The following is a 23,582-nucleotide window of genomic DNA, read 5'->3' as shown; positions in this document are numbered from 1 at the left end:
AGCTCTATCTAGGATGCTGAATCAAAACTGTCCCGTAAGCTTACATTCCTGCTATTTCAAATAAAGATACCAAGAGAATGAAGAAAAAATGAAAATAGGAGTAAATTAGAAGGTTGCTTAAAATTGCATGCTCTGTCTGAATCATGAAAGAAAACATGTGGGTTCATTATCCCTTTTAAGAGCTCAGCCATTTTGGAACCTAGATTACGCTGCAGGTATCTGAAGGCGAGTTACTGCACAAATGTAAATATAAATGTTCTAGTGTTTAAAGGGACAGTAAATAATTAGACATGTGTGGTTTAGCCAGAGCATACAATTTTAAGCAACTTAACAATTTACTTCCATTATTTAATTTGCTACCTTCTCTTGTTATCCTTTGCTGAAAGGTTTAGCTAGGAAAGCTCAGGAGCAACTAGGAAACCTAGGTTCTAGCTGCTGATTGGTGGCTGTATATATATACCGATTGTCATTGGCTCACCCATGTGTTCAGTTAGAAACCAGTAGTGCATTGCTGTTCCTTCAACAAATTATACCAAGAGAATAAAGCAAATTTGCTAAAAGAAGTCAATTGGAAAGTTGTTTAAAATTGTACGTTCTACATAAATTCTGAAAGAACATTTTTGGGTTTCATGTCCCTTTTTAAGAGACATGGAAGTAAAAATGAAACTTTCACATTTTAGATAAAGCTTGCAGAAAAAAAAAAAAAGTTTCTTTCTGTTAGTAGATGTGTTTTTTATTCTCTGTATCCTTCATTAAGGAGCATACCTAGATAGGTTCAGGAGAGCATATGTGTTAAGCACTATTTGGCAGCAGCATTGCTACAATGTAAAACCTTGTTACAGACACTTGCTATGTAGCTGACAGAGGTGTAGCTCTCTGGTGCCTGTTGTTACTCAGATGAGTTGTAGACAGAGATAGATTTCCTGTTTGCTACCAGTTTAAACATCTTCAACTTAAATTCCTTTACATGCAATAATATTTTAACATGGTTATGTGCTTCCCTTTTATATGCATGATCTGCAACAAAATGGCTTTATTGTGACATTAAATTAGCAGCCTATTTGTCTCCACGTTCCATAACAATCACCTCCAAATTGAGAAGTTTATAAGACTTCCTTATATACCAGTTTGTCACTCATTTAAAGGGATATTAAACAGTGCTCCTTTGGTAAAAAACAAACATGTTAAATCAAAGTAAACTTAAAAAGGAACAGATTGTATAAAAAACGGCAACAATTTACTTGATTTATTGAAAAATAATCACATAGGGCTCGATTTATCAAGCCCTTCGCCTCCCTATAATCTGCAGTCATGATTTATCAAGCAGCGGTCATCAGACCGCTGCTTTCCTACCCTCTTCTCCACCTCTTAGGTGGATAATTTCAGTCTCCCTGGTCTTATCCGACCGGGGAGATTGACGGCGCCTGTGCAATGTTAAAGGGACACTGAACACAAATTTTTTCTTTCATGATTCAGATAGAGCATGCAATTTTAAGCAACTTTCTAATTTAATCCTATTATCAAATTTTCTTCATTCTATTGGTATCTTTATTTAAAATGCAAGAATGTAAGTTTAGATGCCGGACCATTTTTTGTGTACAACCTGGGTTGTTTTTGCTGATTAGAGGATACATTCATCCACCAATAAAAAAGTGCTGTCCAGAGTCCTAAACCAAAAAAACCTTAGATGCCTTCTTTTTCAAATAAAGATAGCAAGACAACGAAGAAAATGATAATAGGAGTAAATTAGAAAGTTGCCTAAAATTCCATGCTCTATCTGAATCGCGAATCAGTGTCCCTTTAAATTCGGGATTGCTGCCCACCAGAGGAGAGCTGGGGCGGACAGGGGTGAATGTGTCCGCCCCTGTCCGCCATGGATTGATAAATCGAGAGTGATAACAGTGGAGAATTTTGAATACCTAAGTTTTTACTTTGAAAGATCTGGGTATAGTAAATATAACCCCCTGTTACCTAGTCTATTCACTAGCCTAGAATGACATAAGGCTACGATAAACCTTCCTGAAAAGACAGCCTACTCCTTGTTTAGCACCCTATTAAATTCACTTCTATTTTCAAATGTGCTTGGTTCTCTTAGTATACATTGTTGAAAAAGAATACACATATCTTACACTAGTGGGAGCTAGCTGCTGATTGGTGCCTGCACACATTTGTCTCTTGTGATTGGCTAACTAGATGTGTTCAGCTAGCTGCCAGTAGTAAAATAGGCCAGATGCCTGGGATGAAGTGGTAATATTCAATAAAAATAAAGGGACACTAACTCCTATTTTTACTTTAGCAAATGGTAACGAAGCAAATTTGACAATTAAAGTAAATTGAAAAGTTGTTTAAAATTGTATGTTCTATCCAAATCGTGAAAGAGAAAGTGTTGGGGTTTCCTGTCCCTTTAAGTATAAGCAACTGTTTAGTGCTTCTTAAAATACAATGAAACTGACTAACATATCTTTAAAGGGATATTCTGGTCCTGTTTGTGTGTAATTTTTGAATGTCTTTAGCAATAGTTTCTGCTGTGCCTTAGATAAAGAGTCTAAAAGCTCCCAAGTGAAAAAGGAAATAGAAAGCTTCATTTATTACAAATTGAATACAGAAACTCTGGGGACACTGTAGTGGCAGCATGGTTAACATCCTCATAGGATTCTATTAGTGTTTAAGACCTTCATTATTAAAAAAAAATGCAATTTAAAAATAAAGTGATTTACTTTATTATCAAATTTGTTTTGTTCTCTTGGTATCTTTTGTTGAAAAGCAGTTATGTAAGGTCAGGAGCTTGCACATGTCTGGAGCACTTTTTGGCAGCAGTTTTGCAAGAATTTTAACAATTGTTTTTGTAAATGTGATATCAGGAATCGTGTGAGTGTATAAACACACGTGTCCAAATCTGGAACTTCAAAATTCTGAATTATTCAGACTTTCTCCAACATTGGTGTGTCCGGTCCACGGCATCATCCTTACTTGTGGGATATCTCTTCCCCAACAGGAAATGGCAAAGAGTCCCAGCAAAGCTGGCCATATAGTCCCTCCTAGGCTCCGCCCACCCCAGTCATTCTCTTTGCCGTTGCACAGGCAACATCTCCACGGAGATGGTTAAGAGTTTTTTGGTGTTTAAATGTAGTTTTTATTCTTCTATCAAGTGTTTGTTATTTTAAAATAGTGCTGGTATGTACTATTTACTCTGAAACAGAAAAGGATGAAGATTTCTGTTTGTGAGAGGAAGATGATTTTAGCAGACAGTAACTAAAATCGATTGCTGTTTCCACATAGGACTGTTGAGATGAAGTAACTTCAGTTGGGGGAAACAGTTAGCAGACTTTTCTGTTTAAGGTATGACTAGCCATATTTCTAACAAGACTGTGTAATGCTGGAAGGCTGTCATTTCCCCTCATGGGGACCGGTAAGCCATTTTCTTAGTCAAACAAACAGAATAAAGGGCTTATTATGGGCTAAAAAACTGGTAGACATTCTTATGGGCTAAATCGATTGCTTTATTTGGGCATTTTATTCATATTTATGCTGACAATTTGCATTTATAAACTTTGGGAACGTTTATTAAACGGCAGGCACTGTGTTAGACACCTTTTCCAGTCAGGGGGCCTTCCTAGTTATAGACTGAGCCTCATTTCGCGCCATTACTGCGCAGTTGTTTTTTGAGAGCAGGGCATGCAGATGCATGTGTGAGGATCTAAAAATTGCTGGAAAAGCTTCTAGAAGGCGTCAATTGGTATCGTATTCCCCTCTGGGCTTGGTTGGGTCTCAGCAAAGACTATAGCTGGGACTGTATAGGGGTTAAATTTATAAACGGCTCCGGTTCCGTTATTTTAAGGGTTAAAGCTCTGAAATTTGGTGTGCAATACTATTAATGCTTTAAGACTCTGTGGTGAAATTTTTGAACAATTCCTTCATACTTTTTCACATATTCAGTAATAAAGTGTTTTCTGTTTAAAATTTAAAGAGACAGTAACGGTTTTGTTTTAAAACGTTTTTTTTTTGTGCTTTGTTGACAAGTTTAAGCCTGTTTAACATGTCTGTACCTTCAGATAAGCTATGTTCTATATGTATGAAAGCCAATGTGTCTCCCCATTTAAATGTATGTGATAATTGTGCCATAGTGTCCAAACAAAGTAAGGACAGTACTGCCACAGATAATGAAATTGCCCAAGATAATTCCTCAGACGAGGGGAGTAAACATGATACTACATCATCTCCTACTGTGTCTACACCAGTTTTGCCCATGCAGGAGGCCCCTAGTACATCTAGTGCGCCAATGCTTATTACCATGCAACAATTAACGGCTGTAGTGGGCTGGGGCGCGGTCTGGGAATCCCTGAAAGCTCAGGGTCTATGGTCTTGGGAAGAGTCTCTTCTCCCGATAAACATTCTGGAACTGAGAGCGATACTCAATGCTCTCAGGGCTTGGCCTCAACTAGCAAAGGCCAGATTCATAAGGTTCCAATCAGACAACATGACGACCGTTGCATATATCAGTCATCAGGGGGGAACAAGGAGTTCCCTGGCGATGAAAGAAGTGACCAAAATAATTCAATGGGCGGAGGATCACTCCTGCCACCTGTCTGCGATCCACATCCCAGAAGTGGAAAACTGGGAGGCGGATTTTCGTCAGACATTCCATCCGGGTGAGTGGGAACTCCATCCGGAGATCTTTGCCCAAATAACTCAATTATGGGGCATTCCAGACATGGATCTGATGGCGTCTCGTCAGAACTTCAAGGTTCCTTGCTACGGGTCCAGATCCAGGGATCCCAAGGCGACTCTAGTAGATGCACTAGTAGCACCTTGGACCTTCAACCTAGCTTATGTATTTCCACCGTTTCCTCTCATTCCCAGGCTGATAGCCAGGATCAATCAGGAGAGGGCCTCGGTGATCTTGATAGCTCCTGCGTGGCCACGCAGGACTTGGTATGCAGACCTGGTGAATATGTCATCGGCTCCACCATGGAAGCTACCTTTGAGACAGGACCTTCTTGTTCAGGGTCCATTCGAACATCCAAATCTGGTCTCCCTCCAGCTGACGGCTTGGAGATTGAACGCTTGATTCTATCGAAGCGTGGGTTTTCAGATTCTGTGATAGATACTCTGGTTCAGGCCAGAAAACCGGTAACTAGAAAAATTTACCATAAAATATGGAAGAAATATATCTGTTGGTGTGAATCCAAAGGATTCCCATGGAATAAGATAAAGATTCCTAGGATTCTCTCCTTTCTACAAGAAGGTTTGGAGAAAGGATTATCTGCAAGTTCTCTAAAGGGACAGATCTCTGCTTTATCTGTCTTACTACACAAAAGACTGGCAGCTGTGCCAGATATTCAAGCATTTGTTCAGGCTCTGGTTAGGATCAAGCCTGTTTACAGACCTTTGACTCCTCCCTGGAGTCTAAATCTAGTTCTTTCAGTTCTTCAAGGGGTTCCGTTTGAACCTTTACATTCCATAGATATTAAGTTACTATCTTGGAAAGTTTTGTTTTTGTTTGCAATTTCTTCTGCTAGAAGAGTTTCAGAGTTATCTGCTCTGCAGTGTTCTCCGCCCTATCTGGTGTTCCATGCAGATAAGGTGGTTTTGCGTACTAAGCCTGGTTTTCTTCCTAAGGTTGTTTCTAACAAAAATATTAACCAGGAGATAGTTGTACCTTCTTTGTGTCCGAATCCAGTTTCAAAGAAGGAACGTTTGTTACACAATTTGGACGTAGTCCGTGCTCTAAAATTCTATTTAGAGGCTACAAAAGATTTCAGACAAACATCTTCCTTGTTTGTTGTTTATTCTGGTAAAAGGAGAGGTCAAAAAGCGACTTCTACCTCTCTTTCCTTTTGGCTTAAAAGCATCATCCGATTGGCTTATGAGACTGCCGGACGGCAGCCTCCTGAAAGAATCACAGCTCACTCCACTAGGGCTGTGGCTTCCACATGGGCCTTCAAGAACGAGGCTTCTGTTGACCAGATATGTAAGGCAGCGACTTGGTCTTCACTGCACACTTTTGCCAAATTTTACAAATTTGATACTTTTGCTTCTTCGGAGGCTATTTTCTCCAACATAGGTGTGTCCGGTCCACGGCGTCATCCTTACTTGTGGGATATTCTCTTCCCCAACAGGAAATGGCAAAGAGCCCAGCAAAGCTGGTCACATGATCCCTCCTAGGCTCCGCCTACCCCAGTCATTCTCTTTGCCGTTGTACAGGCAACATCTCCACGGAGATGGCTTAGAGTTTTTTAGTGTTTAACTGTAGTTTTTATTATTCAATCAAGAGTTTGTTATTTTGAAATAGTGCTGGTATGTACTATTTACTCAGAAACAGAAAAGAGATGAAGATTTCTGTTTGTATGAGGAAAATGATTTTAGCAACCGTCATTAAAATCCATGGCTGTTCCACACAGGACTGTTGAGAGCAATTAACTTCAGTTGGGGGAACAGTGAGCAGTCTCTTGCTGCTTGAGGTATGACACATTCTAACAAGACGATGTAATGCTGGAAGCTGTCATTTTCCCTATGGGATCCGGTAAGCCATGTTTATTACGATCGTAAATAAGGGCTTCACAAGGGCTTATTAAGACTGTAGACTTTTTCTGGGCTAAATCGATTCATTATTAACACATATTTAGCCTTGAGGAATCATTTTATTTGGGTATATTGATATAATAATATCGGCAGGCACTGTTTTAGACACCTTATTCTTTAGGGGCTTTCCCAAAGCATAGGCAGAGCCTCATTTTCGCGCCGGTGTTGCGCACTTGTTTTTGAGAGGCATGGCATGCAGTCGCATGTGAGAGGAGCTCTGATACTTAGAAAAGACTTTCTGAAGGCGTCATTTGGTATCGTATTCCCCTTTGGGCTTGGTTGGGTCTCAGCAAAGCAGATACCAGGGACTGTAAAGGGGTTAAAGTTCAAAACGGCTCCGGTTCCGTTATTTTAAGGGTTAAAGCTTCCAAATTTGGTGTGCAATACTTTTAAGGCTTTAAGACACTGTGGTGAAAATTTGGTGAATTTTGAACAATTCCTTCATGTTTTTTCGCAATTGCAGTAATAAAGTGTGTTCAGTTTAAAATTTAAAGTGACAGTAACGGTTTTATTTTAAAACGTTTTTTGTACTTTGTTATCAAGTTTATGCCTGTTTAACATGTCTGAACTACCAGATAGACTGTGTTCTGAATGTGGGGAAGCCAGAATTCCTATTCATTTAAATAAATGTGATTTATGTGACAATGACAATGATGCCCAAGATGATTCCTCAAGTGAGGGGAGTAAGCATGGTACTGCATCATTCCCTCCTTCGTCTACACGAGTCTTGCCCACTCAGGAGGCCCCTAGTACATCTAGCGCGCCAATACTCCTTACTATGCAACAATTAACGGCTGTAATGGATAATTCTGTCAAAAACATTTTAGCCAAAATGAACACTTATCAGCGTAAGCGTGACTGCTCTGTTTTAGATACTGAAGAGCATGACGACGCTGCTAATAATGTTTCTGAAGGGCCCCTAACCCAGTCTGATGGGGCCAGGGAGGTTTTGTCTGAGGGAGAAATTACTGATTCAGGGAACATTTCTCAACATGCTGAACCTGATGTGATTACATTTAAATTTAAGTTGGAACATCTCCGCATTCTGCTTAAGGAGGTATTATCCACTCTGGATGATTGTGACAAGTTGGTCATCCCAGAGAAACTATGTAAAATGGACAAGTTCCTAGAGGTGCCGGGGCTCCCAGAAGCTTTTCCTATACCCAAGCGGGTGGCGGACATTGTTAATAAAGAATGGGAAAGGCCCGGTATTCCTTTCGTCCCTCCCCCCATATTTAAAAAATTGTTTCCTATGGTCGACCCCAGAAAGGACTTATGGCAGACAGTCCCCAAGGTCGAGGGAGCGGTTTCCACTTTAAACAAACGCACCACTATACCCATAGAGGATAGTTGTGCTTTCAAAGATCCTATGGATAAAAAATTAGAAGGTTTGCTTAAAAAGATGTTTGTTCAGCAGGGTTACCTTCTACAACCAATTTCATGCGTTGTCCCTGTCGCTACAGCCGCATGTTTCTGGTTCGATGAGCTGATAAAGGCGGTCGATAGTGATTCTCCTCCTTATGAGGAGATTATGGACAGAATCAATGCTCTCAAATTGGCTAATTCTTTTACCCTAGACGCCACTTTGCAATTGGCTAGGTTAGCGGCTAAGAATTCTGGGTTTGCTATTGTGGCGCGCAGAGCGCTTTGGTTGAAATCTTGGTCGGCTGATGCGTCTTCCAAGAACAAGCTACTTAACATTCCTTTCAAGGGGAAAACGCTGTTTGGCCCTGACTTGAAAGAGATTATCTCTGATATCACTGGGGGTAAGGGCCACGCCCTTCCTCAGGATCGGCCTTTCAAGGCAAAAAATAAACCTAATTTTCGTCCCTTTCGTAGAAACGGACCAGCCCAAAGTGCTACGTCCTCTAAGCAAGAGGGTAATACTTCTCAAGCCAAGCCAGCTTGGAGACCAATGCAAGGCTGGAACAAGGGAAAGCAGGCCAAGAAACCTGCCACTGCTACCAAGACAGCATGAAATGTTGGCCCCCGATCCGGGACCGGATCTGGTGGGGGGCAGACTCTCTCTCTTCGCTCAGGCTTGGGCAAGAGATGTTCTGGATCCTTGGGCGCTAGAAATAGTCTCCCAAGGTTATCTTCTGGAATTCAAGGGGCTTCCCCCAAGGGGGAGGTTCCACAGGTCTCAGTTGTCTTCAGACCACATAAAAAGACAGGCATTCTTACATTGTGTAGAAGACCTGTTAAAAATGGGAGTGATTCATCCTGTTCCATTAAGAGAACAAGGGATGGGGTTCTACTCCAATCTGTTCATAGTTCCCAAAAAAGAGGGAACGTTCAGACCAATCTTAGATCTCAAGATCTTAAACAAGTTTCTCAAGGTTCCATCGTTCAAGATGGAAACCATTCGAACTATTCTTCCTTCCATCCAGGAAGGTCAATTCATGACCACGGTGGATTTAAAGGATGCGTATCTACATATTCCTATCCACAGGAACATCATCGGTTCCTAAGGTTCGCATTCCTGGACAAGCATTACCAGTTCGTGGCGCTTCCTTTCGGATTAGCCACTGCTCCAAGGATTTTCACAAAGGTACTAGGGTCCCTTCTAGCTGTGCTAAGACCAAGGGGCATTGCTGTAGTACCTTATTTGGACGACATTCTGATTCAAGCGTCGTCCCTTCCTCAAGCAAAGGCTCACACGGACATAGTCCTGGCCTTTCTCAGATCTCACGGATGGAAAGTGAACGTGGAAAAGAGTTCTCTATCTCCGTCAACAAGGGTTCCCTTCTTGGGAACAATAATAGACTCCTTAGAAATGAGGATATTTCTGACAGAGGCCAGAAAAACAAAGCTTCTAGACTCTTGTCGGATACTTCATTCCGTTCCTCTTCCTTCCATAGCTCAGTGCATGGAAGTGATCGGGTTGATGGTAGCGGCAATGGACATAGTTCCTTTTGCGCGCATTCATCTAAGACCATTACAACTGTGCATGCTCAGTCAGTGGAATGGGGATTATACAGACTTGTCTCCGAAGATACAAGTAAATCAGAGGACCAGAGACTCACTCCGTTGGTGGCTGTCCCTGGACAACCTGTCACAAGGGATGACATTCCGCAGACCAGAGTGGGTCATTGTCACGACCGACGCCAGTCTGATGGGCTGGGGCGCGGTCTGGGGATCCCTGAAAGCTCAGGGTCTTTGGTCTCGGGAAGAATCTCTTCTACCGATAAATATTCTGGAACTGAGAGCGATATTCAATGCTCTCAAGGCTTGGCCTCAGCTAGCGAGGGCCAAGTTCATACGGTTTCAATCAGACAACATGACAACTGTTGCGTACATCAACCATCAGGGGGGAACAAGGAGTTCCCTAGCGATGGAAGAAGTGACCAAAATCATTCTATGGGCGGAGTCTCACTCCTGCCACCTGTCCGCTATCCACATCCCAGGAGTGGAAAATTGGGAAGCGGATTTTCTGAGTCGTCAGACATTGCATCCGGGGGAGTGGGAACTCCATCCGGAAATCTTTGCCCAAGTCACTCAGCGGTGGGGCATTCCAGACATGGATCTGATGGCCTCTCGTCAGAACTTCAAAGTTCCTTGCTACGGGTCCAGATCCAGGGATCCCAAGGCGGCTCTAGTGGATGCACTAGTAGCACCTTGGACCTTCAAACTAGCTTATGTGTTCCCGCCGTTTCCTCTCATCCCCAGGCTGGTAGCCAGGATCAATCAGGAGAGGGCGTCGGTGATCTTGATAGCTCCTGCGTGGCCACGCAGGACTTGGTATGCAGATCTGGTGAATATGTCATCGGCTCCACCTTGGAAGCTACCTTTGAGACGAGACCTTCTTGTTCAGGGTCCGTTCGAACATCCGAACCTGATTTCACTCCAGCTGACTGCTTGGAGATTGAACGCTTGATCTTATCGAAGCGAGGGTTCTCAGATTCTGTTATCGATACTCTTGTTCAGGCCAGAAAGCCTGTAACTAGAAAGATTTACCACAAAATTTGGAAAAAATATATCTGTTGGTGTGAATCTAAAGGATTCCCTTGGGACAAGGTTAAGATTCCTAAGATTCTATCCTTCCTTCAAGAAGGATTGGAAAAAGGATTATCTGCAAGTTCCCTGAAGGGACAGATTTCTGCCTTGTCTGTGTTACTTCACAAAAAGCTGGCAGCTGTGCCAGATGTTCAAGCCTTTGTTCAGGCTCTGGTTAGAATTAAGCCTGTTTACAAACCTTTGACTCCTCCTTGGAGTCTCAATTTAGTTCTTTCAGTTCTTCAGGGGGTTCCGTTTGAACCCTTACATTCCGTTGATATTAAGTTATTATCTTGGAAAGTTTTGTTTTTAGTTGCAATTTCTTCTGCTAGAAGAGTTTCAGAATTATCTGCTCTGCAGTGTTCTCCTCCTTATCTGGTGTTCCATGCAGATAAGGTGGTTTTACGTACTAAACCTGGTTTTCTTCCAAAAGTTGTTTCTAACAAAAACATTAACCAGGAGATTATCGTACCTTCTCTGTGTCCGAAACCAGTTTCAAAGAAGGAACGTTTGTTGCACAATTTGGATGTTGTTCGCGCTCTAAAGTTCTATTTAGAAGCTACAAAGGATTTTAGACAAACATCTTCCTTGTTTGTTGTTTATTCCGGTAAAAGGAGAGGTCAAAAAGCAACTTCTACCTCTCTCTCTCTTTGGATTAAAAGCATCATCAGATTGGCTTACGAGACTGCCGGACGGCAGCCTCCCGAAAGAATCACAGCTCATTCCACTAGGGCTGTGGCTTCCACATGGGCCTTCAAGAACGAGGCTTCTGTTGATCAGATATGTAGGGCAGCGACTTGGTCTTCACTGCACACTTTTACCAAATTTTACAAGTTTGATACTTTTGCTTCTTCTGAGGCTATTTTTGGGAGAAAGGTTTTGCAAACCGTGGTGCCTTCCATTTAGGTGACCTGATTTGCTCCCTCCCTTCATCCGTGTCCTAAAGCTTTGGTATTGGTTCCCACAAGTAAGGATGACGCCGTGGACCGGACACACCTATGTTGGAGAAAACAGAATTTATGTTTACCTGATAAATTACTTTCTCCAACGGTGTGTCCGGTCCACGGCCCGCCCTGGTTTTTTTAATCAGGTCTGATAATTTCTTTTCTTTAACTACAGTCACCACGGTACCATATGGTTTCTCCTATGCAAATATTCCTCCTTAACGTCGGTCGAATGACTGGGGTAGGCGGAGCCTAGGAGGGATCATGTGACCAGCTTTGCTGGGCTCTTTGCCATTTCCTGTTGGGGAAGAGAATATCCCACAAGTAAGGATGACGCCGTGGACCGGACACACCGTTGGAGAAAGTAATTTATCAGGTAAACATAAATTCTGTTTTTGGGAGAAAGGTTTTGCAAGCTGTGGTGCCTTCCGTTTAGGTAACCTGATTTGCTCCCTCCCTTCATCCGTGTCCTAAAGCTTTGGTATTGGTTCCCACAAGTAAGGATGACGCCGTGGACCGGACACACCAATGTTGGAGAAAACAGAATTTATGCTTACCTGATAAATTACTTTCTCCAACGGTGTGTCCGGTCCACGGCCCGCCCTGGTTTTTTAATCAGGTCTGATGAATTATTTTCTCTAACTACAGTCACCACGGTACCATATGGTTTCTCCTATATATATTTCCTCCTGTCCGTCGGTCGAATGACTGGGGTGGGCGGAGCCTAGGAGGGACTATATGGCCAGCTTTGCTGGGACTCTTTGCCATTTCCTGTTGGGGAAGAGAATATCCCACAAGTAAGGATGACGCCGTGGACCGGACACACCGTTGGAGAAAGTAATTTATCAGGTAAGCATAAATTCTGTTTTTTCATGTAATATTTAAAAAAAAAAAAAAAAAAAAATCTTCTCTGCCAGCATCTTTGGTTTGGTTTTTGTGTTCTAAAATGCAAATAATAATCTAGATTTATTTAACTACTACCTGTCTCTAATTACAGAATTGTACTATTTTTCTGATGGTATAAACAATATAAAACTATCCTTTTGATTGCATGTATAAGCTTTATTATGACCTGTAAATATTGTCTAAATGATCTCAGTGTGACCACTATGGTAACTGAACACATAAAATTGAGATCCTCACATTGGCTGCCCTGGTGGAAATATCTTAAAAAAGGGGCAGTCCCTGCCAGTGACACAATGTTTTCTATTGAAATTAATGGAGCTCACTGAAAAAGGGAAACTTCTCTGTGTAGGGCAAAGATAGCAGTGAGCAGGGGGCACAATTTAAATCTTAAATCCTGCAGCCAATAAAAATCACATTATGCTGCTTTATGCATATAACATTTTACAATCACTTTTCTTTTTGTATGCATGTGTTTCCATCTAAAGGGGAGGAGAGTCCACGGCTTCATTCATTACTATAGGGAATTAAGAACCTGGCCACCAGGAGGAGGCAAAAACACCCCAGCCAAAGGCTTAAATACCTCTCCCACTTCTCTTATCCCCCAGTCATTCTTTGCCTTTTGTCACAGGAGGTTGGCAGAGAAGTGTCGGAAGATTCAGAGTAGTCTCTTATGGAGGGTAGTACTCTTCGGAATGGGACTGAAGTTTTAACCCTTTAAGGACACAGCTTTCAGTTTGCTCAATTGTTTTATGACAGAAAAATTCCGTCATATGTCCTTAAGAGGTTAAGTAATCCTGTCAGCCTCTCAGTGAGAGCTTGGGTGAAAGTTAGAGTCCGGAGATGCAGGGAGAGTCTTTCTGCAAAACATTCCGACTCATATTAACAGCTCCATAAGCAATCAGCGTTGACATGTTTTGCTGCCTGCTTTCTTCACTCAAGTCCATGTCAGGAGCGAGGCTACTAACCTGTCACACTTGAAAGGCCGTGTTCCTGTTCCACAGCGTAGATTCTTGTATGATTGTTTCATTTTTTATTAATAATGATACCATAGAAGACAGGGTCACAGTGTGGCGCCTTTTTATCTTTACAGAATCAAGGGTTAAAATTCCTGGAAGGGGGATTATTGAACAGGGGTGGTTTATACATGATATTGTTTATTGTGTCATTGCTGCGCTATGTTCGAGATGAGGCTCTGGCAATGTGTAGAACTTTCAGGTTACTTGCGGAAACTTGCACGGCCATGCGACTGAGTGTGGCTATCTATCCTTCCTGTTGATCTGTGGCGCAGGAGACGTAGCAGTTTCTGTAGTCCGGGTCCTAGGAGGTGGTGAGTGCCCCGGCCATTGGTGGTATAAAGCTGCCTTTTTAATCAATAAAGTTAGTCTATCCAAGCGCGCAAGCGATGGAGGACTCTGACGCGTTGGAAGGCTCTCCTTCCTTACTAAAGTCTCATTCCTGTGTTTATTGTGAGAAGGTTCTGGTAGATCAGCCTGCTCAACTATGTTCCACATGCCTTGATAAAGTTACAGCATCTAAATGTAAAACCTCTGAGGGTTCTTCGTCCCGGGAGGTGCGTTCCCTACATTCATCTCCGATTGCACATGCAGCGCCCCGGGTTCCTACCGTTACTCCTTCGTTAGAGATTCGTTGGCCTTCAGACTTTGCTGACCAACTGGAATAGGCGGTTTTGAAAGTGATCCATGCCTTACCACGTTCTGCTAAGCGCAAGTGTAGGGTTTATTATAACGGCCCGTCCCAGGGTTTGTCCTCGCCAATGGAAGATCCAGAGGCTCTATATGAGGATGGGGTCCACTCCGACTCTTCGGAGGAGGCCACTTCTGGGGCGGAGTCCTTGTCATCTAAACCTCCGTCAGCGGAGGAGCCTGGTTATAGGTTTAGGATGGAGAATTTGCTCTCTGGAGGTTCTGGAACCTAAGATGCAGGAGGAACCTGCGATTCCTAAGCTTAACAAGGTATACAAGGACAGGGTAGTACCTCAGTCTTTCCGGGTTCCTGTTAAGATGTCTAATATTATTAAGAACGAATGGGAGCTATTAGGTTCTTCCTTTTCCCCTTCTTCATCGTTTAAGAAACTGTTCCCCATTCCGGACTCTCAGCTTGAGCTGTGGGGGACCATCCTTAAGGTGGATAGGGCTATCTCTACGCTCGCAAAGCGGACAACTAATTCCCTCGAGGATAGTTTGTCATTTAAAGAGCCCATGGATAAAAAGCTGGAAAACACATTGAGAAAATAGTTTCAGCACACGGGGTTTGTTTTTCAGCCAGCAGTGGCCGTTGCGGTGGTCGCTGGAGCTGCAACATATTGGTGTGAATCCCTGTGTGATTAAGATTAAGGCGCTGAAGATCGCCAATTCTTTCATCTGCGATGCCAATATGCAAATTATACGCCTAAATGCTAAGGTGTTAGGTTTTTCTGTCTTAGGCTCTGTGGCTAAAATCTTGGTCTGCGGACATGACCTCTAAGGCAAGGCTGTTGTCCTTGCCTTTTCAAGGAAAGATACTGTTCGGTCCAGGATTGGATTAGATTATATCCACGGTTACGGGAGGCAAGGGAGCTTTCCTACTGCAGGATAAGAAAGCTAAGCCTAAAGGATCTACTTTTCGTCCCTTTCATGCAGATAAGGCCCAGCACCAGAAACCCTTCGCAAAAGCATACCAGTCCAAGGGATCTTGGAAGCCGGCTCTATCTTGGAACAAGTCTAAGCAGAGCAAGAAGCCAGCTGAGACAAAAATCAGCATGAAGGGGAGTCCCCCGACCAGTCTCCGAATCACGTAGGGGGCAGATTATCTCTATTCTCAGATGCATGGTTGCAGGACGTTCAGGGCCCTTGGGTTCTGGAATTGGTCTCCCAGGGTTACAGGATAGGGTTTAGATCCCACCCGCTCGAGGGCAGATTCCTCCTGTCAAACCTGTCTTCAAGACCAGAGAAGAGAGAGGCCTTTCTAGAGTGTGTAAGAGATCTCTCCTCTCTCAGGGTTATGGTTCCAGTACCCCTTATAGAGAGGGTCTATGGTACTATTCCAACCTTTTTGTGCTTCCAAAGAAGGAGGGCACGTTCCGCCCGATTCTGGACCTAAAGTGTTTAAACAAGTTTGTGAGTGTTCCATCGTTCAAAATGGAAACTATCAGATCTATTCTGCCCCTAGTTCAAGAGGGGCAGTTCATGACTATAGATTTGAAGGACGCTTACCTTCATGTGCCAATCCACAGGGATCACTTCAGGTTCCTAAGATTTGTATTTCTGGACCAACGCTTCCAGTTTGTGGCCCTTCCTTTTGTTTTGGCAACAGCTTGCAGTGGCCAGATCCAGGGGCATTGCGGTGGTGCTTTACCTCGACGACATCCTAGTTCCGCCGCCGTCGTTCAGCCTCGCAGAGGATCATTCGAGGGCTTTTCTTCTTCTGCTCCAGTCTCACGGTTGGAAGATCAATTCAGGAAAGAGTTCCCTGGTTCCCAGGGTGGCGTTCCTGGGCACGATAATAGACTATATATTTCTCACAGATCAGTGGCGCAGGAAGCTTGCGTCCACCTGTCTAGCCCTTCAGTCCTAACTGAGGTAGCAGGATACTCTCTTCAGCGCTCATTTCAATCACTTGTTTTTTTTATAGCCCTTCAGTCCTCCTCAAGCCCATTGGTGGCTCAATGTATGAAGATGATATGTCTCATGGTGTCAAGCATAGATGTCATCCCATTCGCCAGGTTCCACTTAAGAACTCTTCAATTGTGCATGTTGAGACAGTGGAATGGCGATCATTCAGATCTATCACAGCTGATATCCCTGGATGCTCGGACTCGGAACTCCCTCTCTTGGTGGAATTGTCCGGAGCAACTGTCCATGGGGACATCCTTCTTAAGACCGTCCTGGGAGATTGTGACTATGGAAGCCAGTCTGTCAGGTTGGGGAGCTGTTTGGGGTGCCAGGATGGCACAAGGAAAGTGGTCCAGGGAGGAGTCTCTCCTTCCGATCAACATCCTAGAACTACGAGCAATCTACAATGCTCTGAAGGCTTGGCCTTCTCTGAGGTTTGTCAGTTTGTTCAGATTCCAGACCGACAACATTACCTCAGTGGCTTACATCAACCATCAAGGGGGTACAAGGAGCTCCCTTGTGATGAGGGAGGTGTCTTGGATCCTGGAGTGGGCAGAGTCCCACGGCTGCTTGCTCTCAGCGATTCACATTCCGCGTGTGGACAACTGGGAAGTGGACTTTCTCAGCAGACAGTCCTTCCATCCGGGGGAATGGTCTCTCCACCCAAGGTGTTTGCGGGGAGATTTGTCGCAGCTGGGGAACGCCTGAGATAGATTGCATGGCATCCACACTCAATTGTAAGCTGCCTCGATACGGGTCGAGGTCCAGGGATCCCCAGGCAGAGCAAATAGATGCCTTAATGGTTACTTGGGGATTCAGCCTTGCTTACATCCACCGTTACCACTTCTACCTTGTGTAGTGGCACTCATCAAACAGGAGCGGGCTTTGGCCATTCTGATTGCTCCTTCGTGGCCGAGGACGTGGTTAGCAGATCTGGTGGGGATGTCATTCTCTCCGCCATGGAGGTTACGCTGTTGCAGGGATCTGCTGTCACAGGGCCCCTTTCTACATCGAAATCTAGATTCTCTGAGGCTGACTGTGTAGAGATTGAATGCCTAGTCTTAGCTAAGAGAGGCTTTTCTGAAGGTGTGATTTGATATTTTAATTCAGAAAAGGAAGCCTTTCACTCATCGCATCTACCATAAGGTGTGGAGGACTTACTTGTCCTGGTATGAGAAGCATGGATATCCTTGGCATAAGGGGAAGTTATTCAGGATTCTGTCCTTTCTCCAAGATGGTTTGGAGAAGGGTCTTGCCACTAGTTCCTTAAAGGTACAGATTTTGGCATTATCAGTTTTGTTGTATAGGAGACTCGCTGAGCTCCCTGACATTCAATCTTTTGTTCAGGCTCTTTCTAGAATCAGGCCTGTCTTTTGACAGTTGGCTCTGCCTTGGAGCTTAAACTTGGTACTTAAGGTTTTGCAGAGAGTTCCGTTTGAACCTATGCATTCCATAGACATTAAGATTCTGTCCTGGAAGGTTCTCTCATTGTTGGCTATTGCATCGGCACATAGAGTATCTGAACTAGCGACCTTGCAATGTGACCCTCCTTATCTGGTGTTTCATGCGAATAAGGCTGTACTTCGCACTGGTTGGGGTTTCTCCCCAAGGTGGTGTCTAACCGTAACATCAATCAGGAAATAGTTGTTCCTTCTTTGTGTCCTAACCCTTCTTCTTCAAAGGAGAGGTTACTTCATAACTTGGCTGTGGTTCCTGCCTTGAAGTTCAATCTTCAGGATACAAAGGATTTCAGACAGTCTACATCTCTTTTCGTGGTGTATTCTGGGAAGCGCACGGCTCATTCAACTAGTGCTGTGGCTTCGTCTTGGGCCTTCAAGAATGATGCTTCTATGGAGCAAATTTGTAAGGCGGCTACCTGGTCCTCCTTACAAAGTTTTACAAATTTGACGTTTTAGCTTCTGCGGAAGCTGTTTTTCGGAGGTTTGCAGGCTGTGGTGCCCTCAGATTAGGGTCCACCTTTTTACCCTCCCGGTTTCATTCAGTGTCCTCTAGAGCTTAGATATATGTTCCCAATAGTAATGAATGAAGCCGTGGACTCTCCTTGGATATATGTTCCCAATAGTAATGAATGAAGCCATGGACTCTCCTCCCCTTTAGATGGAAAACCTAAATTATGCTTACCTGATAATTTCATTTCCATCGAGGGGAGGAGAGTCCATGGCTCCTGCCCGTATCTCCGTTGGGTGGCCCTAAGTTTATTCATCTTTCTGGCACCTTTTTTACCCTGATATTTCTCCTACTGTTCCTGGTTCCCTCGGCAGAATGACTGGGGGATAAGGGAAGTGGGGGAGGTATTTAAGCCTTTTACCTGGCTTAGCCTCTTCCTGGTGGCCAGGTTCTTAATTCCCAATAGTAATGGATGAAGCCGTGGACATCCTCCCCTCGATGGAAATGAAATTATCAGGCAAGAATAATTTATGTTTTTTCTATTAAGGTATAAAATATTTTCAGTAATTTGTCACAATCTTGCCACATTTTCATTTGCAGAAAAAAACTGTTAACTGCAGGGCGGAAATGTTTAGAGAATTATGCTGGGATTTGAGAGAAAATTTCATATACGCCCATGGAATGCCCACGTTCAGCCCATTTTACAAAAAAAAAAATCCAACAAATTTTTATGTTTTTTTTACACATCCTGTGTACCTAAATTCTGATTTACGTTGTGCATATTTAATGGGATTTATTTCTGTGTAATTTAAGTACAAATTTTACATTTTTTACAAAATATGATTTTTGGTGAACAATTTTGCTATGATTTTTATGCACCTTAACAATACAATTTTTTTCCCCCTGCATATTTATGTGTGAATGGTTTTAATGATTCATTTTGTATGATTTTTAAATGCCAATTTTAATTGTGCAATGTATGTATGTAATGTGTGCATCTCTTACTCATATGAAAATGCAGTATACGCCCCTTAGCGAGACACCCTGTTTTCTGGGTAAAAATGGTCTTTATATTATTCCACCAGGGAAATAGAAGTATCGGTGAGCATTCTTATAGAATCTCACCAGCCCAGAGACCTTGAGATAATCGGTCCCTAGAACCTCTCACCTGTAATTTTTATCTTACCAGTTATCCTTGAAGTTTACCAGACAGTGTTTTACTGTGACACTTCTGATATACTAACCAGAAAAAAATCTTTCTTATCTTACCCAGGGTTTCCAGCCCAAGGGGGCAACCATGTCTATTATTGGAGCAGAGGATGAGGACTTTGAGAATGATATTGAGCAGGTAAGTGATGACAGAGATTGGTGCTGAACGCTTCATGACAGTTGTCTCTTCCTGGTGTGTCTTTTTCCTCCATTTCAGAATTTTGAGTTACAACTTCAGTTCACATTAATTTATTGATTCATCTGGCTATGCTCCTATTTTTAAATAATTATCTCAAAATGTTTAACTTTTTCAGGTGTTGCTTTCTTCGTATTTATCTAATTGTTATGTAAAACATTTTTGTTTGAAGTGGAAACCTACCTGGCTTGCTTTAAAGGGACATTCAAGCCAAAATTAAACGTTAATTATTCAAATAGAGCAGCAATTTTAAACAACTTTCTAATTTACTTCCATTAACAAAATGCGCGCAATCTTTTTATATTTACACTTTCTGAGTCACCAGCTCCTACTGGGCATGTGTAATAATTTACAGAATATAGGTATATATGCATTTGTGATTGGCTGATGACTGTCACATGATGCAGGAGGATTGAAAACCGAAATAAACCTGAAATTTGTCAGAAAAAAATATTCAAAAAATTCAGACTAAGTTCTATTGCATTTTCTTTTATCATGCATTAGTTGATTAGGCAAATCGACTGTATTTATTGTCCCTTTAAGTCTGTGTATCTGCCCAACTCTTTCTGTCCATTTTATTTCCCCTCTTCATATTTACTTGATCTCTTTCTCTTCTTGCTAAATATTTACTGTGCTCTTCTCTCCCACCTCCACGTAACACAAAACAAACATACGTTTTCACTCTTTCTGTATCATTTAAAGGGACATGCAACTTTAAGCAACTTTCTAATTTCCTGCCCTGTAGTGCTTCAGAACCCTACATAAGTATCTGTTCAACAAAGGATACCATGGAAATGAAACAATATTGATAATAGAAGTAAATTGTAAACTTTTTTAAATTGTATGCTCTGAATTAAAGAGATACTAAACCCATTTTTTTCTTTCATGATTCAGATAAAGCATGCAGTTTTAAGCAACTTTCTAATTTACCCCTATTAAAAAAAATGTTTTTTCGTTCTCTTTGTTTATTTGAAAAAGCATGAATATAAGCTTATGTGCCGGACCATTTTTGGTCCAATCAGCTAGTGCTACTCAGGTGCTGAATCAACAATGGGCTGGTTCCTAAGCTTTACATTCCTGCATTTTTCAAATAAAGATGCCAAGAGAATGAAGAAAATTTTAAAATAGGAGTAAATTAGAAAGTTTCTTAAAATTGCCTGCTCTGTCTGAATCATAAAAAAAAATGTGTTTCCCATCACTTTAGTATTTCACCTTGTTTTGCTTTTTATTTTCCAGACTATGGATGACCAGTTCAGCTATTTTCAAAGTATTGAGCTAGTGAAGGACCATCCGGCGTACATTATGGTCTTGCTTCATCATAGCGTGCTTCAGTTTGACCCAAGCCCTCTGGTAAGATTGCGCAACTTGCATTTTCAAATGATACAGCAAAGATACCATAAACAGCACCCATATTGCAACTTCTTTAGCTAGGACTCCCTATATAGTTGTGCCGGTCACTGTGACTTGTCCTTAATTTTTTTTTTCTCTCTTACACGCCTCTCAGATGCTCTGCACAGTGACATCAGGTGTGTCTATTCTCTCTTTTTTTGTGCCTGTTTACCCCTTCTCTGATAGAACTGAATGTCTGTAACATACCAGAATTACCTGCTAATATACCTCAGTACTGATTTGTCTGCTTTCAATAACTTCCGGTAAATGAATGTGCAGTAATTCAGTGGAACACGAACCGCTTACGATTACTACAAAGCGAACGTTTCTTTGGGACATTTCTTACCCTGAACTTAGGCTTCTCTAGTCAACAGAGGAGAAGGCTATGGTGTAGTATTTAGTAGACTGTAGATGGAACACAGGTATGTCATGCATTTGCTGTGTGCGGAATGTAAGTAGAGAGAGACTTCAGATTGACAGCAGTGTGCTTAAAGGGACAGTGTTCTGCACAGCTGGTTTCTCCTTAATGTGTTCCTATTGACTTGTTATACTATCTGCAGGGTATGAAATAGATTGATCCTTTGTTTCTTTTTTTTTAAATGAAATAGCTGGATTTGCTCTTTGAAACCACACTCCATCAAAATAATCTAAGTGTGCAGACAGATCAGACATATTTTATCTTATCACTTAAATGCTTCCCTTCCTTATCTCTCTGTACAAAGAAAGAACAATACAAAAATAACAGTTTATAACATTATCTCTCACACCCCACTGGGAATGCAATTTCTTCTGCTGCCTATGTTTACATAGCTTTTCAAAAGCCTATACTTAAGTATAGAAACTTTCAGTATAGGTAGGGATAGCACAGGCAAAATAAGCCATTTCAAATGTCGATATGAAGGCAAACAATTTAATAGGGTCCAGCAGATAAAGTGGATAATTTGGAACAAATTTAATGGGCGAAACATATAGGGTAAACTGTCCCTTTAAACCACATTAGTGCACAGAAATGCTTTTTTTGTGTCCCAAACCATAGCTCAAAGGTTTGCGGGATAATTAATGTGATGATTTTTAATGGCACAGAAAGTTTTAATTTAGGTTCTGTCTGCATGTTTTGTTGATGGCACATGATGCCAAATCATCTCCTATGCACCATGCACAGAGAGCACTGTAAATTGAACAGAGCAAAATGTATAGAGTAAAAATAAAGGCATATTCTATAAAATAAAATAAAATATGGAAATTAACTTCCCTTTAAGTAGATGCTGCCAGTCTCAGTTTCTCCTTCAACTGTTATAGAAATCTCAGTTTTTAATGGTGGCGCTTCACTCCCAGGGCTTTAACGTGTAATGAAGATCCTTATAGGTATGAATCACAGAATTGTGTAATATCTTCTAGTACACTGGTTTTCAAACCTGTCCTCATGCCTCCACAACAGGCCAGGTTTTCTGGATTACCTAGGACGAGAGCAGGTAAAATAACCGTTTACTAACCAGTGGATTATTTCACCTGTGTTCTAGTTCAGTATGCACAAAATGTGGCCTGTTAGGAAGGCCTGAGAACAGGTTTGAAAACCAGTGGTCTAGTACAATCCGCTACTAAATAGAAAATACTCACAGGAGGAATAAAAACGTTTATTTAATCCTCGCAGTAAGAAAGTATATGATCTTCACATCTCAGATAAATTGATGCATTAAAACAACAAACATTAAAAACAATATACAGGGTGATGCTTTCTTACTGCTTATAGAACTTTATTCCTCCTGACAGTATTTTCTATTTAGTTGTGGATTATACTAGAAGATATTATTCTGTGATTCATTCCTTTTAAGATCTTCATTACATGTTAAAGCCCTGGAAGTAAAGCGCCATCTTAAATAAAATAAAAAAAGTTTAAAGAAAAACTGAGACTAACAGCATCTACTTAAAGTTAATTTATTTTCCATACTGTATCTATTTTATTTTGTATAGTATGGATTTATTTGTATTCTATAAATGTTGCTCTGCTTTGCATAGTTGTCTGTTAGAGAGGATTTGGTATGCAGTGCCTTCTAGTTGGGAGACTGGATCAAATAAACTGGTTTGGGTTTTGGAGCAAATTCCATTGTGCATAGAAGGGGCTTACAAGAGGTACATATTGTTAATGGTGGTGTTTTGATGTTGTTTTCATCACCATCATTATTTTTATTCAGTTCACCATAATAGTCTATAGTGCTGTACAGGGGATACAATAAAAAAAGAGCACGAGTATACAGAGACAGACAGATTTGAGGACCCATCTATCATGATAGCTTATGGAAAGTGTTGGAAACAAAAGGGGGTGAAATGGTTTGTTTGAAATGTTCGTATGGCAGAATCTTTCATGTGTGATGTGTGCAAGCCATAAACGATGTTCTTGCATGGACAAAAGGTACTATAGGTGGTAGACTCTCTAAATAAGCTGTATTTCTATTGGGGGTATTCTGAGGGATATAGGAAGAGAATAGCACAAGACAGGTGCAGCATGAGGGAGATACTGTAAGAGAGAGTAGAAGCTGATGGAGGCTCTGAGGAGTAGGGCAGAAATGAGTAGTGATGGGGAGACAAGATAAGATATGTAGAGGGTTTTGTAAGTACAAACTACAATGTTTAATGTGTGCCTGTTTGCTAACGATAGTAAGTGCAAAATGTGGTGTAAACATACTGTTTGGAGGCTGGAATGAAATGCGTGTAAAAGGATGAGTCTTCTGTAAGTTGCACTCAGTGGTGGGATGCACCTATACACGGATACTGCTAGTTTTGGTGCACTCTATATACGGCAGTGGTAGCTGATGTAGGATGTACACTATACACAGGGATCAG

The 23,582-nt window shown here is 41.9% G+C and overlaps 1 protein-coding gene across 3 annotated transcripts in view; it reads left to right on the top strand.

The window, feature by feature from the left end:
- ARHGEF1 (Rho guanine nucleotide exchange factor 1) overlaps window positions 1-23,582 on the top strand; it is a 241,256-nt gene that overhangs the window by 70,925 nt on the left and 146,749 nt on the right. For all 3 annotated transcript variants that reach the window (XM_053691062.1, XM_053691059.1, XM_053691061.1), the window contains exons 3-4: window positions 19,221-19,295; window positions 20,589-20,702. In XM_053691062.1, coding sequence (XP_053547037.1) covers window positions 19,221-19,295; window positions 20,589-20,702 — 189 coding nt within the window. The remainder of the gene's footprint in view (window positions 1-19,220; window positions 19,296-20,588; window positions 20,703-23,582) is intronic.

The sequence above is a fragment of the Bombina bombina genome, chromosome 8, assembly GCF_027579735.1.
Source record: "Bombina bombina isolate aBomBom1 chromosome 8, aBomBom1.pri, whole genome shotgun sequence".
Lineage (NCBI taxonomy): Eukaryota > Metazoa > Chordata > Amphibia > Anura > Bombinatoridae > Bombina > Bombina bombina.
Note: the sequence above shows the minus strand (reverse complement) of the source record. Positions and strands in the feature narration are given on the sequence as shown.